Source organism: Hypanus sabinus, chromosome 4, assembly GCF_030144855.1.
Source record: "Hypanus sabinus isolate sHypSab1 chromosome 4, sHypSab1.hap1, whole genome shotgun sequence".
In the NCBI taxonomy this organism is placed as follows: Eukaryota; Metazoa; Chordata; class Chondrichthyes; order Myliobatiformes; family Dasyatidae; genus Hypanus; species Hypanus sabinus.
Window position 1 is genome coordinate 12,853,200 of NC_082709.1, and position 23,929 is coordinate 12,877,128.

The 23,929-nt window shown below is 37.3% G+C and overlaps 1 protein-coding gene across 3 annotated transcripts in view; it reads left to right on the plus strand.

Moving 5' to 3' along the window:
• Window positions 1-23,929, plus strand: part of LOC132392502 (growth factor receptor-bound protein 14-like) — a 130,610-nt gene that overhangs the window by 67,119 nt on the left and 39,562 nt on the right. For 2 of the 3 annotated variants that reach the window (XM_059966443.1, XM_059966444.1), the window contains 4 exons: window positions 527-683; window positions 10,611-10,732; window positions 17,311-17,379; window positions 18,091-18,228. In XM_059966443.1, coding sequence (XP_059822426.1) covers window positions 527-683; window positions 10,611-10,732; window positions 17,311-17,379; window positions 18,091-18,228 — 486 coding nt within the window. The remainder of the gene's footprint in view (window positions 1-526; window positions 684-10,610; window positions 10,733-17,310; window positions 17,380-18,090; window positions 18,229-23,929) is intronic. The other variant, XM_059966446.1, reaches the window with a different exon arrangement.

The following is a 23,929-nucleotide window of genomic DNA, read 5'->3' on the forward strand; positions in this document are numbered from 1 at the left end:
TAGGTCTGCCTATATTTGCAATAAGGGCCAGTATCAGTTTATTAGGTAAAATTCACAAGATGTTATTAAAGTCAAACTGACTTTGTCAACAAAGTTAAAGCAGCACTAGATCTTTTGAGGCTGAACTTGCACGTCCTAATTCTGAATTATCTGCACAATGACTTTAACCCAATGTCCACAACTAATGACAGTAGGTCAAAATATCATTTCTCTCATCTCCAAGTACATAACAGGATTGAGAGTAAATTGGGAAAACTTGAGGTGGCTAAAGAGCCTATCTTGTTTAAAATTTAAAACTATAATAAACCTAATAGTTGATGTGATGGTCCATGTGCAGCCAAGTTTATTTTTGCTCTTCAAAGATTAATTTTTGTATAATCCTTTTGTAAATCAAAAACGTGAAGGAATTTTAGAGATTAAACAGAATGCTGAAGGATTTGTCCACAACTGTCAGTGAGGTGAATGTAGGTAAGTAGCAAAATATGACCAACAATTTCACTTTAGTTGGTTATCTTTTTGTATCTAGGTAATTAAGGTATTTAATGAAGATGGCAGCAGTCACCCTTTGGAAGTGCCAAGTGACATTGCAGCTCGAGATTTGTGTCAGCTGCTAATAACGAAAAATCAATGTGTTCATGATGGTTCCTGGACTATCATTGAGCAATTGACTCATATGGGCATAGGTAAGCATACTGAATACTTTCATATACAAATTAGTGCTACATCTTTTCTATGTAATAATCAGTAGATATCTGTAAATTATCTAGTGTTGTCCATGAGAATATAATGCATTATAGAGCATGGAAATGGCTTTTGTAGTTGGTCCAAGAAAAGTACAACACAGAAACAAGCCTTTGGCCCCTCTAGTGTTTGCTGAGCCATTTAAACTGCCTGCTGCTATTGACCTGGATCATAAGCCCTCCATATCCCCCCCCCCCCCATCCATATACCTATCAAAACTTGGTAAATAGTGAAATCGACCTTGCATGCACCACTTTCACTGGCAGCTCATTCCACACATGACCCTCTGAGCGAAGTTTCCCCTTGTGTTCCCCTTAAATGTCACCTTTCACCCTTAACCTGTGGTTGTCGTCCAACCCAAACCTTGGTGTAAGTACAAGCAGGCTTACATAGATTCTGTCCAAGTGGTTAATGTCAACTCTTGTCCAGCAAGCTAGGCTCATTGCCTGCATAACTCTGTAAATCTCCAGCATCTTTTAAGGGATCTAGACAGGTACCTGGATAATGTCTGCTTCCTTACTACTGGCAACTCAGTACAAGCACATCTCACCCTTTGTGTTGAGAAGCGGCCCCGGTCTTAGCATCCCCCTCCCCGGAGAAAGACTGCTTTCACCCTATCTCTGCCCGTCATGGTCCTATACATATCTCAGGGCACCCTTCAATCTTCTACATTCCAGGAAATAAAGCCCTAGTCTATGCAACTTGTAATTTGGGCCTCCAACCCCAAACAGCATCCTGGTGAATATTCTCTGCACTTTCTAGAAACATAGAAAACCTATAGCACAACACAAAGCTCTGCTGACCTATGTCCTTACCTTAGAACTACCTTAGTTTACCCAAAGCCCTCTATTTTTCTAAGCTCCATGTACCTATCCAGGAGTCTTTTAAAAGAACCTATCACCTGCCTCCACCTCTGCTGCTGGCAGCCCATTCCATACACTCACCACTCTTTACTTTTTTTAAAAAAAATAACTTGCCTCTGACATCTCTGTACCTACTTCCAAGTACTCTTAAAACTGTCCTCTTGAGCTAGCCATTTCAGCCACATGATTAATGCCTCTCATTAGCTTGTACACCTCTGTCAGGTCACCTTTAATCCTCCATCACTCAAAGGAGAAAAGGCAGAGTTCACTCAACCTATTCTCATAAGGCTTGCTCCCCAATCCAGGCAACATCCTTGTAAATCTTCTCTGCACCTTTTCTAAGGTTTCCATGTCCTTCCTGTAGTGAGGTGACCAGAACTGAGCACAGTACTCCAAGTGGGGTCTGACCAGGGTCCTATATAGCTGCAACATTACCTCTTGGTTCTTAAACTCAATCCCACGGTTGATGAAGGCCAATGCGCTGTATGCCTTCTTAACCACAAAGTCAACCTGTGCAGCAGCTTTGTGTCTTATGGATCTGGACCCCACGATCCCTCTGATCCTCCACACTGCCAAGAGTCTTACCATTAATACTGTATTCTGTCATCATATTTGCCCTATCAAAATGAACCACCTCACAGGTATCTGGTTTGAACTCCATCTGCCACTTCTCAGCCCAGTTTTGCATCCTATCAATGTCCTGCTGTAACCTCTGACAGCCCTCCACACTATCCACAACACCTCCAATCTTTGTCATCAGCAAATTTACTAACCCATCCCTCCACTTCCTCTTACAGGTCATTTATAAAATTCACGAAGAGTATGGGTCCCAGAACAGATCCCTGAGGCACACCACTGCTCACAGACTTCCATGCAGAATATGACTCATCTACAACCACTCTTTGCTTTCGGTGGGCAAGCCAGTTCTGGATCCACAAGCAATGTCCCCTTGGATCCTATGCCGCCTCACTTTCTCAATAAGCTTTGCTTGGGGCATCTTATTAAATGCCTTATCTGGTTAAATGTCCTTCCTATAACTAATCAAAACTGTACACAACACTCCAGGTACAATCACACCAGTATCAAATAATTGCATCATATCCTTCCAGTTCCTAAATACTGTGCTCTGAAGTGCAGTTTGTCAGCCTGTGGTGCTGTTTTCCGTGAGCTATGCACTTGTGCTTCTCGTTCCCACTTCTACCAATGCTCACCAGGGTTCTACTATTCACTGTACAAGTCTTGCCTTGTTTAATTTCCTAAAATACAGTATCGGACACTTTGCAGATTCTCAGCTTACACCTAGTTGATCAAGATCCCCTCATAACTTTGCAATGTAATGCACCTATTTTTGTATCATCAAAGCTTCCTCATCACATCCTGTAGATTATTATCCAAATTACAAATGAAAGGTCCCAGCACAGATATGTGGCACACTACTAAATGCAGGGTTTCCGATTGAGAAACTCCCCAAAACCATCACTGCTTCCTGTATTAAACCATCTATGAAACTATTCCACCATCTCTCCTGGATCCCATGCATTCTAAACTTCCTGATCAGCAAGGCTGCTCATGACAGGCTAAAGTTTAGAGAAATCCACTACCTTACTCATTTACCCTCTTGAACAATAAGATTTCAGATACCACTTCTCTCCGAAAACAGGCTATCCCAAATCAAACCGTCTCCAAAGGTTGGTGCTACAGAATCCCCTTTGTCTACTACTTGGCAAATGTTCATTTCCCTGCAAACAATCTGTCAATCAACCATGTTGAGGTTCCATTCAGTCTCTTGATGGCTCAGATTTGCTCTGCTGCAATTCAGACCTTAAACTATGAATTCTTTTCACCATACTATATGTCAAAACTTAGTCAATGAACCCAAACTGTTTGCTGACAGATACTTCTGCCACTTCTAACTCATTCCTGAGGAGGAGTTCCAGTGTGTACTCTCCAGAACTTTTCCTCTATGTTGATCAAGGAAGCATATCACACGTTCTACTTGGAACGTGTCTCTTTCACTATGGTTGGCCCATTTAATATCAGGGAAGTTAACAGCTTTCTCTCTCATTCCAACCCCCCCCCCCCCCCCCCCCCAAATTCAGGGGTCCCCAATCATTTTTATGCCATGGACCTCTGCATTAACCAAGGCAGGCTGTGAATGCCAGGTTGGGGTCCACTGACCTATACTCCCCTATAATGTTTAAAACCAGCTGTGATCACCACATCTCTGACTATTGGGGGTGGGGGGAATGGGGTGGTTGGCCACAACACAAACCCATTTGTGACCTCCCTTATTTTAATTCTACCCATATGGCCTCATTGGGTGATAAATCCCCAAGAAAATCCTCTAATAGCTTGTCCTCTTTCATGAAGGCATCTGACCTTAGCAGCGCCTCTATCTCAGAACATTTTAGCTGCTAAGCTTGTTCTTGGTCACAGTTTGTTTTTGTTATGATATCCCAGTTCTTGGCCAATCCAGAATTCATCTGCCTTCTCAGTCAACCCTCTTGCATAGAAAGAAATTTAGTTTAAACATTCCTCTCATTGTATTATCTTTATGACCATGTTTGCACTCATCGACTGCAATATTATCATTTTTTCATCAGCTCTGTGCCCCACCCTTCACTAGTTTGAACCCTCAAGTGTAATTTAGATGGGAACAGCAACTTTCTCATTCAACTTTAAGACATATGGTTTGTAGTGCTTGGAATTTAATATGGAAATATTTGTATAAGCTATGCTTGAAGATCTTCATGAACGTGAAGCTATTTTTGGTGGTCATTGTCCAACTAAGTACAAAGCCATATTCTGGATTCTGAACAACTTTATCCTTTTTGCTGGTGGCAACTACTCTGACATGATTTTCATGTAGTTAGTCATTAGTGATATTTCAAATTAAGGTTTATAATACTATTAGACATTTTGCAACCTCTGGATTTTGTCGACAATCAGGTGGGATATAGCTGGCAATCTGTCTAAGAAATGATTAGGTTTGTATGTTTAAACTTCCTCATTTTTAAACATTTTGATAACACCAATAAGGACTTGTAACTGACTATTTCTCCAGTAAATGACCCATGCTGCTGAATTGTAGGTTTTTCAGTGATAAGTAACTCTACATTTTTTGTGTAGATACTCCTATCTGAAGACGTGTTCCTGAAGTTAATCTATTGTTTTTTTTAATCCTTTGGTCAGTTGATCAAGTTTAAAAATGAGCAAATAAGTGTAAGAAACTTACAGAAAATCTAATGATCCCCCCCTCCCCCCGGGTCTTCACCAGTTCACTTGTAACAACACGTGCTATTGTGTCTACCTAAGCAGAACTGCTTTAAAATAGAACAGGGTTTCCTCCTCTTCTTTCCACCCCCCCCAAAAAAAACTGGCAGTTTTCTATTCTCTTTTCATAGTAGTAAGAGGGAGCATCTGAATTGATTAAAAGTCAAATATATGGAATAACTTCAAAAACTGCCTTCAAACAAACCAATGGAAAGGGTGACATCTGTAGGGATAAAGTCACATTTCTGTTAAGAATTTGTGTAGATGAAAACTTCCTACATTTTCCTTAACTCTTTAAGATGCTGTCTGTATTGGACAATCCTGGGGAAAAACTTGCTTCATTTATTAACTTGAGCTTCTCTAGATCTCCAAGTTGGAAACTTATGAACTCTATTCAACTGCCTGGTAACTCGACCCTTGGTCATATTGGTGCTCACCTTGCATTGGTGCAGATGTTGTTGAACATCTAGTACCATCTGGTAAGAATCTGATGCACCCTTCACTTAGCGCATTAATTTGACAGTGAAGAAAATTGTACTGAACAAACAACTGTACATTTCCTTTTTCATTAAAATCCATGATTATTGGCAAATCTTTCTACAGGTGCTCACCTTGCCCAAATGGGACATGGAGGCTAGAGGACAGAAGGAGTGCTTTTCACCACTTTCAGTACAGACTCGCTTCATCCTTGCCACCCAACCTTAACCAATATAATTAATCACTAGGATTGAAGTGTAAATAGGAAGAGGATTAAATTTGGTAACAAGATTGAACAGTAGTTGTGGGAAGGGGGAAGTGGACAAATCTAAGTTGGTAAAATTAGGTTTAATCTTTGACAAAATCTGAAGCAATGACATTGCATATACCAGTGAGGGTTTGATCATACTGTTGAAGGACATTTGTGTGTAGGATGGGGGTGTTGTTCACTATCCCTGATCACCTTCGACTTTGAATGTGGTGGTGAGCCTTTTCTGATTTGCTGTGGTATATGGTCCTCCCATTGCACTATTTGCCAGAATATTCCAGTGTTAAAGGAATAAGTGTCAACTTGTCAGTCTTATATGACACAAAGGGATTTTGCTTTAAGAAACAGATGGTGGGTACATGGAGATGCCATTGGCATTGGATATGATGCCACAGAAGCTTTGTCAATTTATACCAATGCATTTTGTGGATGGTGCCTTTTGCAGAATGATGATAGTCATGTACTGTCCTGATGTAGGCAATCAGTGACCATGATTGTTCCTGGCCAACTTTTCTGCAAACGATTTGCCATTGGCTTCTGGGCAGACTTTAAGACCCCAACCATTATCAATGCTCTTCAAGTAGTGCAAAAAGTTTGAGGGGGTGGGGAGAGAAGTCGTGTTTGAGTTCCATGCCCATTCAGAAATTGGGTTGCAGAGGCAAAGCTTTTGTTGAATCGGTGTCCTTCAGGCACCTGTACATCCCTGATGGTAGTAATGAGAAGAGGAATGCCCTGAGTGATGGGGGTCCTCTTGATGGATGCTGTCTTTGAGGCATCAGTACTGGAATGCTATATAGACCAGTGCCCATGATGGAACTGATTAACTTCACAACTCTTCAAGCTTATTTTGATCCTGTGCAGGCCCCCCCCCCCCCCCCCAACCAGTTAGAATGCTCTCCATGGTACATCTATAGAAATTTGTTTGTCTTTGACAAAATGAATCTTGAACTAATGAAAGAAGGCCACTGCTATGCCTTTGTAACTCCATTGCTATGTTGGGCCCTGGATAGATCAGCTAGTAAACATTGAAATATTTTGGAAAATCCTTGCCATGTGAACATGTGTGCCAAAATAATAAATGAAAGCTGCAGCAAACCAGCTTATTCAAAATGTAGTTTAAGACTAAGGGAACTGAAGATGTGGAGAAAGAATTGGGTATTTCCAAAGAGAATGTTGAGCTTGATTTCAATCTGTTTAATTATCTGGGAATAGGAAAAGGAGAATTTAGTTCAAAATATTAGAAGAACTTGATTGGGATGTTGCCTGTTGTGCTGTTGCACAAATGGAAGCATGAATGATAGCACTTTAAGATCTAATGAACTATTGGAGAGTGGATATACAAATTCAAATTTGAACAGAAGTGACAAACCTGAAGGGCTTTTCAGGCAAAAGAGCAGGAAAATGAAATGATCCCTTGAGAGTTGGAATGGACAATTCCTGTACTAGCTGACTACTTCTCCTCTTTTCAAATAGCTGCTATTATACCTTAGGCCTTTTAAGATCTAACATAAATGATCATTTATTGTCGAGCATTGTCAGTTCACCGCTCTGTGGAGAAGCAGATTATTAATTGAGCCTACAAGGATTAGTTTTCAGGCCATTCCTCTTTAGAATGACCTGACTTCCTGGCATTTACACAGATGGGATAAATGGAAAATGGAGATGAGAAAGGCTGAGCATGTGAATTCCATCCAAGGTCAATTCTAGGTTGAGTAACTGAGAATCATCTGGTTGGTTTAGCACAGTCCACGGGTTTGCATGTACTGTTGAACGAGATTGTTAAAAGTACTTGAAACATTGTGAAAACAGATTCTTCCTTGCATAAGAATTTGTTCATGCCTCACTTTAAAAGCCACCTCTTACTCTGTTCATGGTACTGGAGCCTCTCCAGGTGGTTCAGACAATGGCCACTTGCTGAGTAGCTTGTTGGAAAGTTTGGGTTTTGTGGTCGTCTTGGGGGGGGGGGGGTGGTTAAGATTAGCTTTTGGTTTTGATAAAGGTGAGGACGTCGTTTATACATCCAAATTTATTGGCTCTTTAACAGCTCGTAACAGAGCAAATTTGCATATATTTAAGCAGGTAAAATAAATTCCAAACTTGTTCAAACATGGTAACTAAGTGAAGGTAATTTTGATTATGGTATGAGGTATTGGAGGATATCTTCGTCATTCTGCTTTTAAATTAACAGAGCTCTGAGGCTGCTGGAAACTTAAAATAATTCCGGGAAACTTTCTGGTTTTTTTTTTGTAACTTAAACATTAAATTTATCTAAGGGAGTCTGAAGTGCAGATCTAACTTGGTGTTTACTAAGGTGTACATGTATCACATAGTAACATGTTAGAACATTTAAAAAAAACCTACAGCACAATGCAGGTCCTTCAGCCCACAAGGTTGTGCTGAACATGTCCCTGGCCTAGAAATTACTAGGCTTACCCATAGCCCTCTGTTTCTAAGCTCCATGTACCTATCCAAAAGTCTCTTAAAAGACCCTATTGTATCCACCTCCAGCACCTTTGCCGGCAGCCCATTCCACGCACTCTCCATTCTTGAGTAAATGTTGACATACGCAATTCATGTATTTGTACACATAACTCAATTAAGCAATGCTTGAATTAATATACACAAGATTATTCAAATACTACTGAAAAATTAAATGCACAACAGGTGAGTTTATTGATGAACCAGAATTATTTTCACAGCAATGCCACCGCTTGTGGCTAATCCATAATGCTCGTAATCCCTGACTTCACTTCCCCTTTATTCTCTGTCTCTTGTTTATTGCAATGCCACCGCTTGTGGCTAATCCATAATGCTCGTAATCCCTGACTTCACTTCCCCTTTATTCTCTGTCTCTTGTTTATTGCAAAATGCTACTTCCACAGATTCTACACTCTTGATTTCTATTGGGGGTCTGAATTCAGCTTCAATTGCTATGTGCTTTCAATATTAAAGGTTTGGCATCTCTACACTGAGCTTTCCAATATCTAATTTCATTGCCAAAACAACCTCATTAACTGGTTAATATCAACTTCATTTGATAGAATCTTTTGCACAGAATTTGATGTCCCAGATCTTGTACAAAAGTCTCCTTGTTACTTTTCCTACCCCTCTATCTTGCCAAAAACAGTGACTTTTGCATTAGTAAGTTTAAAATCAAAACTGGGGATGTGAAGCAAATAGCAGGTATGAAATTTCTTTCAGAGGAAAGTGGATGCAAGGAATAGTTATACTGGAAAACGTGTTTATTAGTGTGTGCAGAGGTACGGTGAAAACTGTTGTGATGCCATCAATATGGATCATTTCATTACAATAGTGCATTGAAGTAGAGGTAAAACAATAACAGAATACAAAGTGTTGGTTACAGAATGCATTACAGGCAGTCAATAAGATACAAGGCCATAATGTAGATTGAGGTCAATTCCATCTTGGAATATTAAAGTTGTTCAATAGTCTTGCAACAGCAGGATAGAAGTTGTTCTTGAGCCTTACAGTATGCTTTCAGACTTTAGTATCTTCTGCCGGGGGGGGGGGGGGTGGGAGGAGAAGAGAATGTCTGGGATGTGCAGCAACTTTGATTATGCTGGCTGTTTTACTGAGGCAGTGAGAAGCGTGGCCTGTTTTGTGATGTTCTTCAGTTCCCTTGTAGTCATGGGCAGAGCAGTTGCTGAACATCTGGATAGGGTGTTTTCTATGGTTTACAAATTGAGGATCAGGAGACATATCAATTATTTTTAGCTTGAGGAAATGGGTGTGTTGGCCATAGTTTCTGTGGCGCAAAAGGATATTGGTGATGTTCAGTCTGAGGAACTTTCAACACATTTGGTATCAGCACCACTGATGTAAATGGAAGAGTGTGCACAGAGAAGGGTTGTTACCATGACACTGTGCCATTTGGCACTTTATCTCCTTCCTGTACTGTCTTGTGATTTGAAATTCGGTGTACTATGTCACTACAAATTGTAGAGAAAGTTTGAGAATCTGCCCAGTCGTGAATGTATTGGGAGTGGAGTAAAAGGCTGAGGATGCAGCTTTGTGGGAACAATTGGGAATGGTTGCTACCTAGTCTTGTGGTCTGTAAAACTTGCAGCAGCATCAAGGCACATTAGATGAGCAGTTTAAGAAAATCATGAATAACTGCTACTTTTCTATTTGGGAAGAATGCATTTGGAGCTACATCCTTTTGGTGCAAGTTGACCATGGTGTTGATGTACTGAGGTAGTGATTAGGGTTGTGCAGGTTTGAGAATCAAGTACAAGGGAAGTAACACTTCTTGATATTAGTAGTGTGAGATTTTTGGCCTTGTTCCTCCTGCCCATTGTTAATAGCAAGAAGATGGCATGACCTGGATTTTGGGGAGATTTCTCTTGAGAAAACATCTCGTAGATTTTTGCAGGTGTGGAAGGGTGTATTGGCCAGAGTTCACTACCTTCTACAGCTTGCCCTACTAAACATTCAAGTTGCCATACCAGACCATGTTGCAACTGTTCAGTACATCTGCAGATGTTTTAGTTTTGGGTGACATGCCATGTCTCCTTAACCTTCATGTTCTGCGAAGAATTTTGCATCAAAGTGCAAACACCTTGGAACTGCTATATTAAAAATAAGGCTAGGCAAAAGTAATAAATCCTATTTGTGTGCCAGGGTCTCTTCGTATCTTACCAAAAATACCAAAGAAACTTAAATGCAATGATATACTTCAAAAGATTCATAAACTTCAAGGAGTGGAAAGTGAAGCTTGTAGAATTTCCACTTGCACATTCTTAATAGGAAAGTAAATTGAGTAACCATTGTAGTTGGAATCAATTTTATCACCCCTTAAATCATAATTAAGGTTTGCAATAACCACTAACTTTTAGTGCAGTATTCAATCTTGAGATGCTAGTAAGATCAACCTCGTTCTATTAGCTGTGTGACCACTCTTCTAATAGGCTACTCTTAAAAAGAAAGACGGAAGGGTATTATTCTCTGGAATTTTTTTATCTGTATAGAAAGAATCGTAGAAGATCATGAATCAGTGATGCAGGTACAATCAAGTTGGTCGATGGATACAGACTGTAGATTATACTTCAAAAAAAGTAATGCCAAATATGAATACTTTAGAAATCCAATGGTAAGTGAGATCAGCTATTTGAATCTATAATAGTTGATTGTTTTATTATCAATATTGTATAAAATGAGAATAATAACACTTTGAGGGAAATGTATTATCTGAGTGTCTAATTTTATAACCATTCTTGTTTGTTTTTGTGCACATTTGAAGTGCTGTGTAAAGGTTATTTACCTTTAATGGAATATTCTTTCTTTTTCTATCTTTTTATTAAGTTTCATATATATATAAGAAAAAACATAACATAATAATGAATAGGTTATAAATTCAATAGACTTGAAATTACATTAGTAGTAGGATAATAATATCCTATTAAACATCAACAAACAAGAAGTACATTAATCAATCAAGTCTATATAAATATATAAAAAAAACAAAAATAATCATCAAAAGAAAAGAAGAAAAAATTGAAAACATATAAAAGAAAATATATATTGAAAAAAACACTGAACTAAACTAACATGGGCAATAATAACAGTTTATAAGTATGTGATAGTGTCAAGAAAAAACTCCGGAACTCCATACCTGAACAAGAATAAGCAGAGAGAGGGTCTGAAAAAGGCCAAATTAATTCATATGAAAATGTCGAATGAATGGTCCCCAGGTTTCTTCAAATTTAATTGATGAGTCAAAAATAGTGCTTCTAATTTTTTTCAAACTCCGATAAGAAATAGTTTGAGAAAACCATTGAGATGTGGTAGGAGGATTTACTTTCCATTTTTGTAATATAGACCTTCTGGCAATTAATGTTACAAAAGCAATCATTCGTCTGATTGGAGGGGAAAACTGATTACCATCCTCATTTGGTATACCGAAAATTGCAGTAATAAAATGAGGTTGTAAATCGATATTCCAGATTGAGGAAATGGCACCAAATATGTCCTTCCAATAGTTATGTAAAGTGGGACATGGCCAAAACATGTGGGTCAATGAAGCCACTTCTAAGTGACATCTGTCACATTGAGGGTTAATATGAGAATAGAATCGAGCAAGCTTATCTTTAGACATATAAGCTCTATATACAATTTTAAATTGTATTAAAGCATGTTTAGCACATATAGAAGAGGAATTAACCATTTGCAAAATTTTTTCCCATTTATCTGTTGATATATTGTATCGAAGTTCTTTTTCCCATTCTTGTTTAATTTTGTCTGATATTTCTGGTTGTATCTTCATAAACATGTTATAAATAAAAGCTACTAATCCCTTCTGACAAGGATTAAAGGTGAAAATCAAATCTGAAAAATCCAATGGAGTTGAATTGGGAAAAGATGGAAGAACTTTATGTAAGAAATTTCTAATTTGTAAGTATCTAAAAAAATTAGATTTAGGTAATTTAAATTTGTTAGAAAGTTGGTCAAAAGACATCAAAGTACCTTCAAAAAAAAAAGATCACAAACATTTTATACCTTTCCTTTTCCATATGCTAAAAGCTTGATCTGTCAATGAAGGTTTGAAAAAAAAAATTAAGTAAAATAGGGCTATCAAGAACAAAGTTTTTCAGAGTAAAAAAACTTACGAAATTGGAACCAAATTCATAGTGTATTTTTGATAACAGGATTAGATATCTGTTTATTGAATTTAACTAAATCAGCAGGAAGAAAAGAGCCAAGAACAGAGAATATCGAATATCCCTTTACCTCACTACATTTCAAATTTACCCACTGTGGACACAATGGTGAGTCCAAATCTAGTTTCCAATACGTTAGGTTACGAATATTATTCGCCCAATAGTAAAATCTAAAGTTAGGTAAAGCTAAACCACCATCTTTTTTAGATTTTTGTAATTGCCTTTTGCTTAACCTGGGGTTTTTATTTTGCCACACAAATGAGGAAATTTTTGAATCAATGTTGTCAAAAAAAGATTTAGGAATAAAAATTGGTAAGGCTTGAAATAAATATAAAAATTTCGGTAAAATCATCATTTTAATAGCATTAGTCCGACCAACTAATGATGAGAATAAGGGAGACCATCTTGTAGTAAATTGTTGAATTTGATGAAGCATAGGTAAAAAATTCAGTCTAAATAAATCTTTATATTTCTTGGTGATTTTTATACCTAAATAGATAAAGTTATCAGTAACAACTTTAAATGGTATCCTGTCATTCAATAAGGTTTGCGCGTTTAAGGGGAATAATTCACTCTTATCTAAGTTTAATTTATAACCAGAAAAACTACCAAATTGTGCCAACAAGGATAAAATAGCGGGAATAGACCTATTGGGATCAGAAATGTATAACAGCAAGTCATCAGCATAAAGTGATAATTTGTATAACTTCTCATTACGGGTGATACCAAAAATATTAGGAGATTCACGAATAGCAATGGCTAAAGGTTCTAATGCAGTATTAAATAATAAAGGACTTAAAGGACAACCTTGTCTCGTACCACGAGATAATTGAAAAAAAGGATCTATAATTATTTGTAAGAACAGAAGCAACAGGTTTATGATATATTAATTTAATCCATGATATAAAATTAGGACTAAAATTAAAGTTTCTCAATGCATTAAATAAGTATGTCCATTCAACTCTTATCAAAAGCTTTTTCAGCATCTAATGAGATAACACATTCTGGTGTTGTGGGTGATGAAGTATAAATTATATTAATCAATTTTCTAATAAAAAAGGAATACCGATTCCTAATAAAACCAGTTTGATCTTCTGAAATAATCTGTGATAGTACCTTTTCTAATCTAATGGCTAAAATTTTTGTAAGAATCAGAGTCTACATTTAATAATGATATAGTGCGATAAGATGCACACAAAGTAGGATCTTTATCTTTTTTAAGAATTAGAGAGATAGTAGCTTCATAAAAAGATTGAGGTAATCTCTTAACAAACGCATCATTAAAGATTTCACATAGCCAAGGAGAAAGCAACGAAGAAAAAGTTTTAAAAAATTCTACAATAAAACCATCAGGAACAGGAGCTTTCCCTGAATTCATTGATGAGATAGCCTCTTATTTCGGCCATAGAGATAGGAGCATCAAGCAAGCTACGATCTTCATCTATCAGTTTAGGAATATTCAAATTGTTAAAAAAATTATCCATCATGGACAGGTCACCATCAAATTCTGATTGATATAAAGATTTATAAAAATCTTAAAGTGTTATTGATTTCTTTATGATCAGTAGTTAAATTACCGTCTTGTTTATGAATTTTAATAATTTGTCGCTTAGTTGAAATAGCTTTTAATTGATTAGCTAACAATTTACCAGTTCGATCACTATGAATATAAAATTGAGCCCTGGTCTTAATTAATTGATTCTCAATTGAAGAAGATAATAATAAGCTATGTTCCATTTGAAGCTCAACTCTCTTCTTATAAAGTTCTTTGGTAGGAGTAACGGAATAAATCTTATCAATTTCTTTAATTTTATCCACCAATAAAGCTATATCTAAATATCTTTGTTTTCTTTTACCAACGGAATATGAGATAATTTGTCCACAGATAAAAGCCTTGAAAGAGTCCCAAAGTATTCCTCTGTCAATCTCTTCGGTATAGCTTGTTGAAAAAAATAAGTCAATTTGTTGTTTTATGAAGGTAATAAATTCTGGATCTTGAAGCAAAGTAGCGTTAAGTCTCCAAGATCTAGTATTAATGGAAGAGTCCGAGATCTTGATAGATGACTTCAAAGGTGCATGATCCGAAATAGCAATAGAATCATATTTACAATCAGTAACATCTGTTAATAAACGATGATCAATAAGGAAATAATCAATTCTAGAATAACTACGATATACATGTGAAAAAAATGAAAATCCTTTATCTTTAGGGTTCAGAAACCGCCATATTTCAGTAATTCCCAAATCGACCATAAAAGAATTAATAAGTAAAGCTGATCTATTCGGAAGAGTTCGAATAGGTTTAGATCTATCCATCGAAGGATTCAAACAACAATTAAAGTCTCCACCCATTATCAACATATATTCATTCAAATTAGGAAGGGAAGTAAATAAACGTTTAAAAAATTCAGGGCAGTCAAAATTTGGAGCATAAATATTAACTAGAACCACTTTTCGATTTAAAAAGTGAACCAGTTATCAACAAAAATCTGCTGTGGATCAGAAATAATTTCATGTGTAAACGAAATTGAGGGGTCTATAAAAATAGACACACCCCTAATTTTAGCGGTACAATTCGAGTGAAATTGTTGACCCTTCCAGAACCTAAAAAAACGTTGATTATCCTCCCTCCTAATATGGGTCTCCTGTGCAAAAATAATACTAGCGTTCAATCTATGGAATACTTTAAATATTTTTTTTACGTTTAATTGGATGATTTAAACCATTAGTATTCCAAGAGATAAAGTTAATAGATTTATCCATCATACCAATATTAGTTGTGTGTATCATAAAAGGTTAAAAAGACACATAACCCATAATTCAGGAAGAAGGAAAATTGATTCAGGAGCAACCGGAGATCATGACACCTCAACAATATTAATAATTTAAAGTCGGCCCATAAACTAAAAGCAAAAAAATAAAAAGCAAAAGCATGAAAAAAGATCCCTCCCCCTCCCCCCACCCTTCGAAAGAAAGCCAAGCGGCAGGCGCATAAACTAACACTAATATTACCCCCATTTCAAGATGGCAGCTCCATAAAAAGATTTTAAAAAAACTATATAACACCCAGATTAAGATATAGGGTTGCAAAAAGAAAATCAGTCAGATTAAAAAAAACTAATATAGTAAAACAAACAATCATTAATTAAAAAAAAGTATGAACATTAAAATTTGAAAGTGTAATATACCTTTAAAAAAAAATTCCATATTCAAATACAAGAAAGATGACGTTTCAAAAGCAAAGACTTATGGGAAGAAGAAACGACATTTTGAAAGAAATTCATTATTACAAAATACAGACGTGTATAAAAAAGGATATTATAAAAATTAAAACAGCATCTATAAACAATGATAATAGTAGTAAAAAAAAAACCAGACCCGTAGATCAGGATAAGAAGTTGTAACCCAGCTTCATAGGTTAAAACTTAAAATGAGATGGCATCCTCTCTCCGAAAAACCTTCAATGTAACACATAGTTCAAGTTGCACTAGAAGATCGATATTCTTCAACAAATTTCTTCGCTTCTTCCGGAGTGTTGAAAAATCGTTGACTGTTGTCGTTCAGCGCAATTCTAAGCTTCGCTGGATACATTAGAGCTTGTTTTAAGTCCAATCAAGTGAATCTCTGCCATCACTGGTTTAAAAGCGATTCTGGCTCTCAATACCTCGTATGAATAATCCTCAACAATTCGAAATGTGTTATCCTTGTGAGAAATCATACCTTTTTTATGGGCTAATCGAATTAGAAGCTCTTTCTCACGAGGATAATGAAGGCGAACAATCACCGCTCGTGGTTTACCAGTCGTAGACGAAAACCTCGCAACTCTATGAGCACGATCGATAACAGGTTTAGCTTGCAAACCTTCATCACTGAAAATTTCCCACAGTAATTTAGAGAAAAATTCAGTTTAATCACCGGACTCAACTTTTTCGGGAAATCCGATGATACGCAAATTCTGTCTGCGAGATCGGTTTTCGAAATCAGTAATTTTAAACTTACACTGATCCATAGTTTTAGCAGTCGACTCTATCTTCTCCAACGCTTCAATTGTACGTGCTTTTTCACAAATTGATTGTTCAAGAGTCGTAATCTTATCTTCATGCCGCTGAATATCTGATGCCTGCGATTGAAACTTAGTTTCAAGCGATCTAACAACTGCTTCAAGTTCAGATATTTTCGTGGTAAGCCTTTTTTCCAAACTTGACAGTTTACTTTCCAATTTACCTTCTAACCTGCCTTCCAAACTCACAAGTTTAGTATCCAGAAGGGTAGCAATTACGTCGATAGATAAAGGATCCTTAGACGATTTCTTGCTTGTAGCCATTCTAAGTTTGACAAGATTAGATCAAATATTATTTTAGGAAAAAAAGTTAATCAGAAGTAGCAACTCATATGATTAAGTTCGAAAAGATTTGATTAAAGGGTGATTATAGTTGATAAAATGAAGAGCGCCTAAAAGGCAGATGCTTACGTCGCCATCTTGAAACTCCACTCCACCCCCCCCCCCCCCCCAATGGAATATTGGTAAAAAAAAACTGCATTTTTTTTGAGGGCTTGAGATTTTATGGGAAATAGCAGAAAATTATCCATGCAGATTATAAACCTGGAAAATTGGTGCACTTGCTGTTTTAACTAAAAGTGGGGAAGTGCACAAGCACTTAAATAATTGTGCATATAACAGCATAGCTTTTCTATTTTTGTTCCCAAGTCAAAGTTCTAAAGGTTAAATCTAAGTTTAAACCAAGTTTTGCTGACCAGAAAGAATTGGTTTTTGTACATTGAGCCAGATTTTTGAAGTTGGTAACGATTTTGAAATGCCAGAGGTTTCATATGTTAACTTTTTCAAGTTCAGCAAATGGGATTTTAGTACATATTTAAAATAAATGCAAGATGTCCTGAACTCTAGCTGGACTAAGGTATGTTGAATAAGAATAATGTGGTCAAAAAGCTGTTGGAAAGTACAGAACCCCATGCAAGAATTTGTTCAAATGTGTTTTATTTTCTCTCCTAGTTTTTCCCAGAAAACATGGTGTCTAGTTGCAATGAAACAGATACTTTAAGCTATTCACAGTTGACACAGGTAAGGAATTGCAAACAATACTAAACTGGGAACAGTAAGTTTTTAAACCTACTTGACTTGAGTTGCTGGGGTGGGCTGATTTGAATGAAAACTAGGTTTTAAAAAAGATTGTTTAGCAGTTTCAAAGAATCTTGAGCAAGCACAGATAAAAGTGAATTTAACTTAAGCTGATGGTGAGAATGTTGGAATAAAGAAGAATGAGATTATGGAATGAGTAATTATGTGCTTCGGAAAATTTGAGGTGACTGGAATTGGAGGAATGGTTAGGAGGGGCAGAGGCATGGATGGCAAGCAGCAGGTTTTTTGTATAGTTGAACATTGAATTTTATTTGTGAAGGTCACTTCACAAAATAGCATTTTATCAGATTTTGGGCCTTTTGTACTCATTGACACATAACTATCTTATAGACGTGCACAGTAATCTCTCTCAACATAGTTCACAATCTGATGTATCTTTTGTAGTTGACTGGTCTGGACAAGATCCTCAATTGGCAGTTTTTGCATACAGAAGCAAGTCTTAATGGATGGGTTCTGTTTGGTTTTAAGTGTACCTGATTGCCACTGGAGTCAAAATCCCCATCTCCATGTTACAACTTCCACCACAAATATTTCCACAACTTGCTGTCCAAATTTACTCTGTTTTACATGAGCAAGAAAACTTGATTAAAAGCTGATCCTTTGATTTGTACGTACTTTTTGCAAATTGTTTAGGAGTTCCTGAGTTCAAGAATGTGTCCTGAAATTCATGGGCATCTCCAAAGTAGAGAGCAAGGAAAGAAGAGCTGGAAAAAATACTATTTCATCTTGCGAAGATCTGGATTGTACTTTTCTACCAAAGGAACATCAAAGGCAAGAAAATGATGCAAATTCAATTCCATTCTGAAATTGTCCTGATGAATTTTAATACTGCAAAATTTCAGTCTCCAGCTTAGGTGTTTTAACTCAGAATAACAAGAAATTTGAGTCTCTTGGCTGTTGATTATATGATCCATGTTTGTAATGGTCACTATACTTGTGGCAAAATAGTGACATGCTGAAATGTATAAGAGCATGAAATTCAATGTGGCTCCACAGATTCCTGAAGAATTTGGGCAAGTTTGTAGTGTCCAAGAAGGCTTAGTGGCAAGTCAGCCTTTGTCATGTTTAGTGAAGATGAGTATTGGGTTCTGGTGGGACGATTCTGGACAATGCAGTACTGGAATAAGTTGGCTCAAAAGTGTATAGGATATTGCTCAGCATAGAATTGAGTGGCAGAGAGTAGATGGAGGTATAAGGCACTGCTTCCCTCTGCTCACCTGCAGGTAAACCTTGGATAAGGTTTAGCATCTCTTAGCCCCTGATCAGGGTCAAGTGAAGCCATGGGAGCAGGGGGTGGATGGTCATAAGAACAGCTGCTGTACGTCAGATCCTGGTTATGTGACAACTGATGCCATTGTCCTAGACTGTGACCTACATCATATGACACAGCACTTAATGAAGAAGAATTATTTGAGTTGAAAGTGACTTGTTTGGTTAATCTATCTTTAGAACAGTGGAGATTGGAGGACGATGTTATAGGCTAATGGAAAGATCAGTGTAGGCAGGAGGAATGAGTCATGTTTTAGTTTTATAACTATGCAACTTGAATCTGATAGGGTAAAGCTTGAATTTTTGTTTGCTTCTCCAAAGGGTATTTTCAACTTTAATTTCTTATTACATGCCAAGTACCTGGATGGATAAATCTGTAGGGAATAAACTCAATAACAGACTTTTAACATGTACACAGTGGGTTTAAAATTAACCTGTTTACTGCTTTTCCTCAATTTCTCCAATATGTCTTCAATTTCAGTCTTAAAATTTCATTCCTATTTGAATTTAATCTGTCTGCATCTCTCCCAAGTTTTAGATGCTCTTTTGAGAATTAACAGAATCTTGGATCATGTGGCCATCTTGCTACAAAACTTAACTATAGGATATCTCTTCCTGTGTACCTAGTAATGAAAGCATGATTTGCTGTGTTGAAACCCGTAATTAGGATTTTCTTTAATTAAAAAAATATTCCTAATTCTGTGGTACTTGAAGTTGTGTGACTTTGCAGAGAAATCCCCTCTGCTGTCTGTCCCCTCTATGCTGTGAGCTGAAGTCTGTTTGTAACAGTTAGTCAATCTGTAATGAGTCTGAAGAGGAGCAACTCCTGGTAACTGACTGTCACCGTCCTCTAATGGCACTCCATGTCTTAGTGGGATATCTTTGGATGGACTGGGTCACTCTGGCAAGTGCCCCTTAGAGACTCTGCTTAACACATACAATTGCAATGGTTGCTTTTCCCTTTGAGTTTGTTTTCCATTCTCCTCCCTTCCCCTCTTCCCTGCCCAACTCGCCCTACACCATGATACACCATCAATAACTCTTGGAGACGTGAGGCGAGATATAGGCTTTTATTGGCTGGAAGAAAGAACAAGCAGCAAATGACCACCACACTACATCCTGGAGACTGAGGCCGTGGCTGTGTCTCCAATCGCCTTTATACCGGGGTCCGTGGGAGGAGCCACAGGAGCAGTCAGTGGGGGGGTGTGCCCAGACAGGTATAGGTAGTTCACCACACACCAGGAATCACAGCTGGATGTAGGCACAAGTATGGAAGCTGACTGCATGTTACTATTTTATAGAAATTGAGTTAATTCAAAGCTGAAATATAAATGGTTAGTTTAAAGACTGGAATACTTGGTATATTTCTACTGTCACTGGTCAAAGTGACTTGGTGAAACACTAAATCTGGAAAACCTTACATAATATTCATCTTTTGCATTCCTTGTCTGTCTTAATCTCATTTTGCTTCAGTATGTTTCTGATAACAAATTCCATAGCTAAAATAATAAATGTTTTTCCCCTTTGGTAACCTTTTGCAGAGGTGACTAGTGTGTATGTCTGTGTATAATTTCTTCAAGTGAACTGATCTGTCCAAACAATTAAACTTTCCTATCACCTTCCTGTTACTTTGTCAATTGGTGACACCTTTTGTTTATCCTCCACTTTACAGCTTTTGAAAGGATGGGTTGTGGAAATTTGCAGGTTAAATAAGGACCATCTAAAAGACTAGGCAATATTGGGAGAGCTGATGTTTCTGCTTTGCCTGGACTGGAACTAAGTATTTTTCATTATTATTCACAAATGATCCAAAGCATTAACTTAGAATCTGGATATCATTTGTAAAGCTAATTTATTTACCACCTTTTTAAATACTGTTTGCCTAGGCCATTTCAAAGTAAATTCGTTATCAAAGTACATAATGTTTCTTTCATATGAAGAAAGACTGGATTGACTAGGCTTATAGTGGAATTTAGAAGATTGAGGGGGGGGGTGGATCTTAGCGAAAAGTATAAAATTCTAAAGGGATTGGACAGGGTAGATGCAGGAAGATTGTTTCTGATGTTGGAAGTCCAGAATGAGGGGTCACAGTTTGAGGGTAAAGGGGAAGTCTTTTAGGACCGAGATGAGGAAAAACTTCACACAGAGTGGTGAATCTGTGGAATTCTCTGCCACAGGAAACATTTGAGGCCAGTTCATTGGCTACATTTAAGAGGAAGTTAGATATGGGCCTTGTGGCTAAAGGGATCAGGGGGTATGGAGAGAAAGCAGGTACAGGGTTCTGAGTTGGATGATCAGCCAAGGTCATACTGAATGGTGGTGCAGGCTCGAAGGGCTGAATGGCCTTACTCCTGCACCTATTTTCTATGTTCCCTTAAGATGCATTTCCCAAGAGGGGGAAAGGCAGGACTAGCTGCTACTCAATATGCTTTTCCAATTGTGGATCAACCTGGCCCACCTTGTTTTAAAAAAAATCGTTGCTTTATTAGTTTCCCAAGGTGTGATCTCATAATCAAATCAAACTTCTCCCAAATGAAATTAATCTTAAATGGGTTGATCACTGCACTATGCTAACAAGCTATATTGTACTTGTAATTAACAATTATCAGATAACATTTCATTTTTGAAAAATTTCAGAATTTTAATGAGATTAGAAAATGGTAAAACCATTTACACTCTGACCTGTAAACAGAAACTAATGAAGCTGAAACTAATGAAGCCGATATTTGCAGAGCTATTGATAGTGTTGTGCTATTCTAATTTGCACAAGCTCAATGAAACTCATTGTTTTGAGTTTAGAGACTGCTTTGAAATTGAAAATTGACGAATTTGAGTTTACTAATATTTTATTGTAGAGTTTAATATCCTTTACCTTTCAAAGTTTGGGGGATTTGAAGCTGGAGTTGCCTCTAACCTACATCACTGTCCCTAATTTACAAAATAAGAAGCTGATATATTCAAAATTAATTTAGAACTATTTTTGTGCAGACCTGAAATTGGCCATCACTAACTTTTGCCAGGGTAATCAAGCTTCAGCAAGACTAATTAAAGTACAATTGCTTTTGAAGTGAACATTGTATGAGGTATGTAGATTTTTGTCTGTCCAGCTGGAATTTTCTTAACATTTCAACATTGAGAATGAAGGCAGTTTTCAGGCCATTTTTAAAAAAAAATAATCCTGCTCAGAGCAATGGTTGTCCACACAACTGTTCTTAAAAATGGGAGCTTTGGAGTGGAAACATTCTGGTTTGTCAAATCAAGGATTATGTTCCGAAACCTTGGATGACGAGATGTAAATTTGTTCGAGAAAAGCAAGTTGTATTTAGGAAGCTGAAATTGGGCTAGGCATTAAGGAATACAAAGCAGCAAAGAATTCAGAAGGCCAGAAGAGTCCTCTGCAAGTTGGAAATCCCAAGCCATCTTATACAAGAGGATAGTGAGGTTGGACATAAAGGAGAACAAGAAAATTTTGGGTTGAACTGGAGGAGCAGGTTGAGGGTATTAAATTGCTATGTTGTAATTGACTAAACCAAAGTATTCAAGCTGTAACTGGAAGTTTTAATTTACTTGATCTGCAGAGAATCTAAATCTCCCCCTTGTGACAAACGTTTTGCAGTCTTTTCAACAACAGTTAAATGATTAACTAGTTTCAATGGCTATAATCAGTTTAACTGTTTGAGTCGGGTAACTGAAGGATTCCTTTTACAATGACTCATCCCCACTAGTGGAACTCCTTTGAGTATTAAATATTAATACAAAATAGAATCTGAGTATTAAATCTGTTCAAAGCTCAAACAACTCCAGATGCCTTAATTGTAATTTAACTTTGTGTGATGGCTCGATAGATGCAACCAGCCAGATCAAGTGATGAAACGGATCACGGGTCTGTCCTGAGCTGGTCATTAAGTGGCAGGAATATAAAAGATTCTACAGATACTGGGATTCCGGAGTATCAATTTTGGAGGAACTCGGCAGTTCAGGCTGCATCTGTAGCGGGGCAACTAATGTTTTGACTGAGAACCTTCAAGTTGCTGTGAAATACCTTTAACATCAGAATTGGATTATGTATAATCTAGCCATGCGCTATTTTGATGTGAAGTTTTCAGTGACCACCAATAATGTGAATATTCATTGTCTTGTGTAGTTTCAGCAGGATAACATCAATGTCTCGCTGTGGCTTTGCTAACATTAAATTATCATTTGAAGTTGTATTGTGAATAGGTTTTATCATGAAGACAGGTTCTCATTTGAAGTAGCTATATTCACAATTCTGTACCTCCTAAATCCCTGACAAATGCCTTGCATTAGTCACTAAGGAGGACATGAATGATAGAGGTTAGTGAAGAGAATGCTAATATTTTCTAGACATTTTGTTATCGTAAGGGAGAAGGTGTTTGGATTCTTGAACATAAGATGATGGGTCTGGTGGGTCTATCCCAGAATGAGAGGAGTGTGTCTTTGACAGATCTTTGTATTCTCCCTTGTCTCAAGACTGCGGTAAGACAATAATCCCATATGATGTAGGAACGGAATTGAGCCATTTGGTCCATTAAGCCTTCTCTACCATTGGATCATGGCTGATCCAAATTTTCCTCTCAGCCCCAATCTCCTGCTTCTTCTGATATCCCTTTATGTCCTGACCAATCAAGAATGAAGGATAGGCAGTGTTGTGGGGAATGGGGGGGGGGGGGAGAACCCAGCAAATAGGTGAGTCTTGAATCAAAAATGGGGAAATAATGAGAGGAAGTTCTTGGCATAGGATTTGAAAAAGCATAGGAATATTAGAGACAGACAGCATAACTTTATGGTGGTGGGGGGAGAACAGTGTGTTGAACAACTTAAATTTCTGTAGAAGCTGTGACTTTGTAGTGGAGTAAGTCGCTTGACAAAGCTATGGGTTGATCCAGAAGGTTGTCATGTGGGATCCATGGTGACTTTATATACAGCAATCAAATTTGGTTGACCTTCGACGGGATAATGGAGGCGATGATAGTGGGGTTCTTCAGGAATTGGTGCTGGAACCTATTTTGTGATAAATGATTTAGATGAAATTGTTTCACAACATCCCTTTCTATCCATAAACCATTTTTTTTGGTTCGCAAGGGATATGGCAGGATTTAAGACTACTTGGATATATGGGTGGAGAAATGGCTGATGGAGTTTAATATGGGCAAGCTTGAGGCTAAGCATTCTGGTAGGGCAA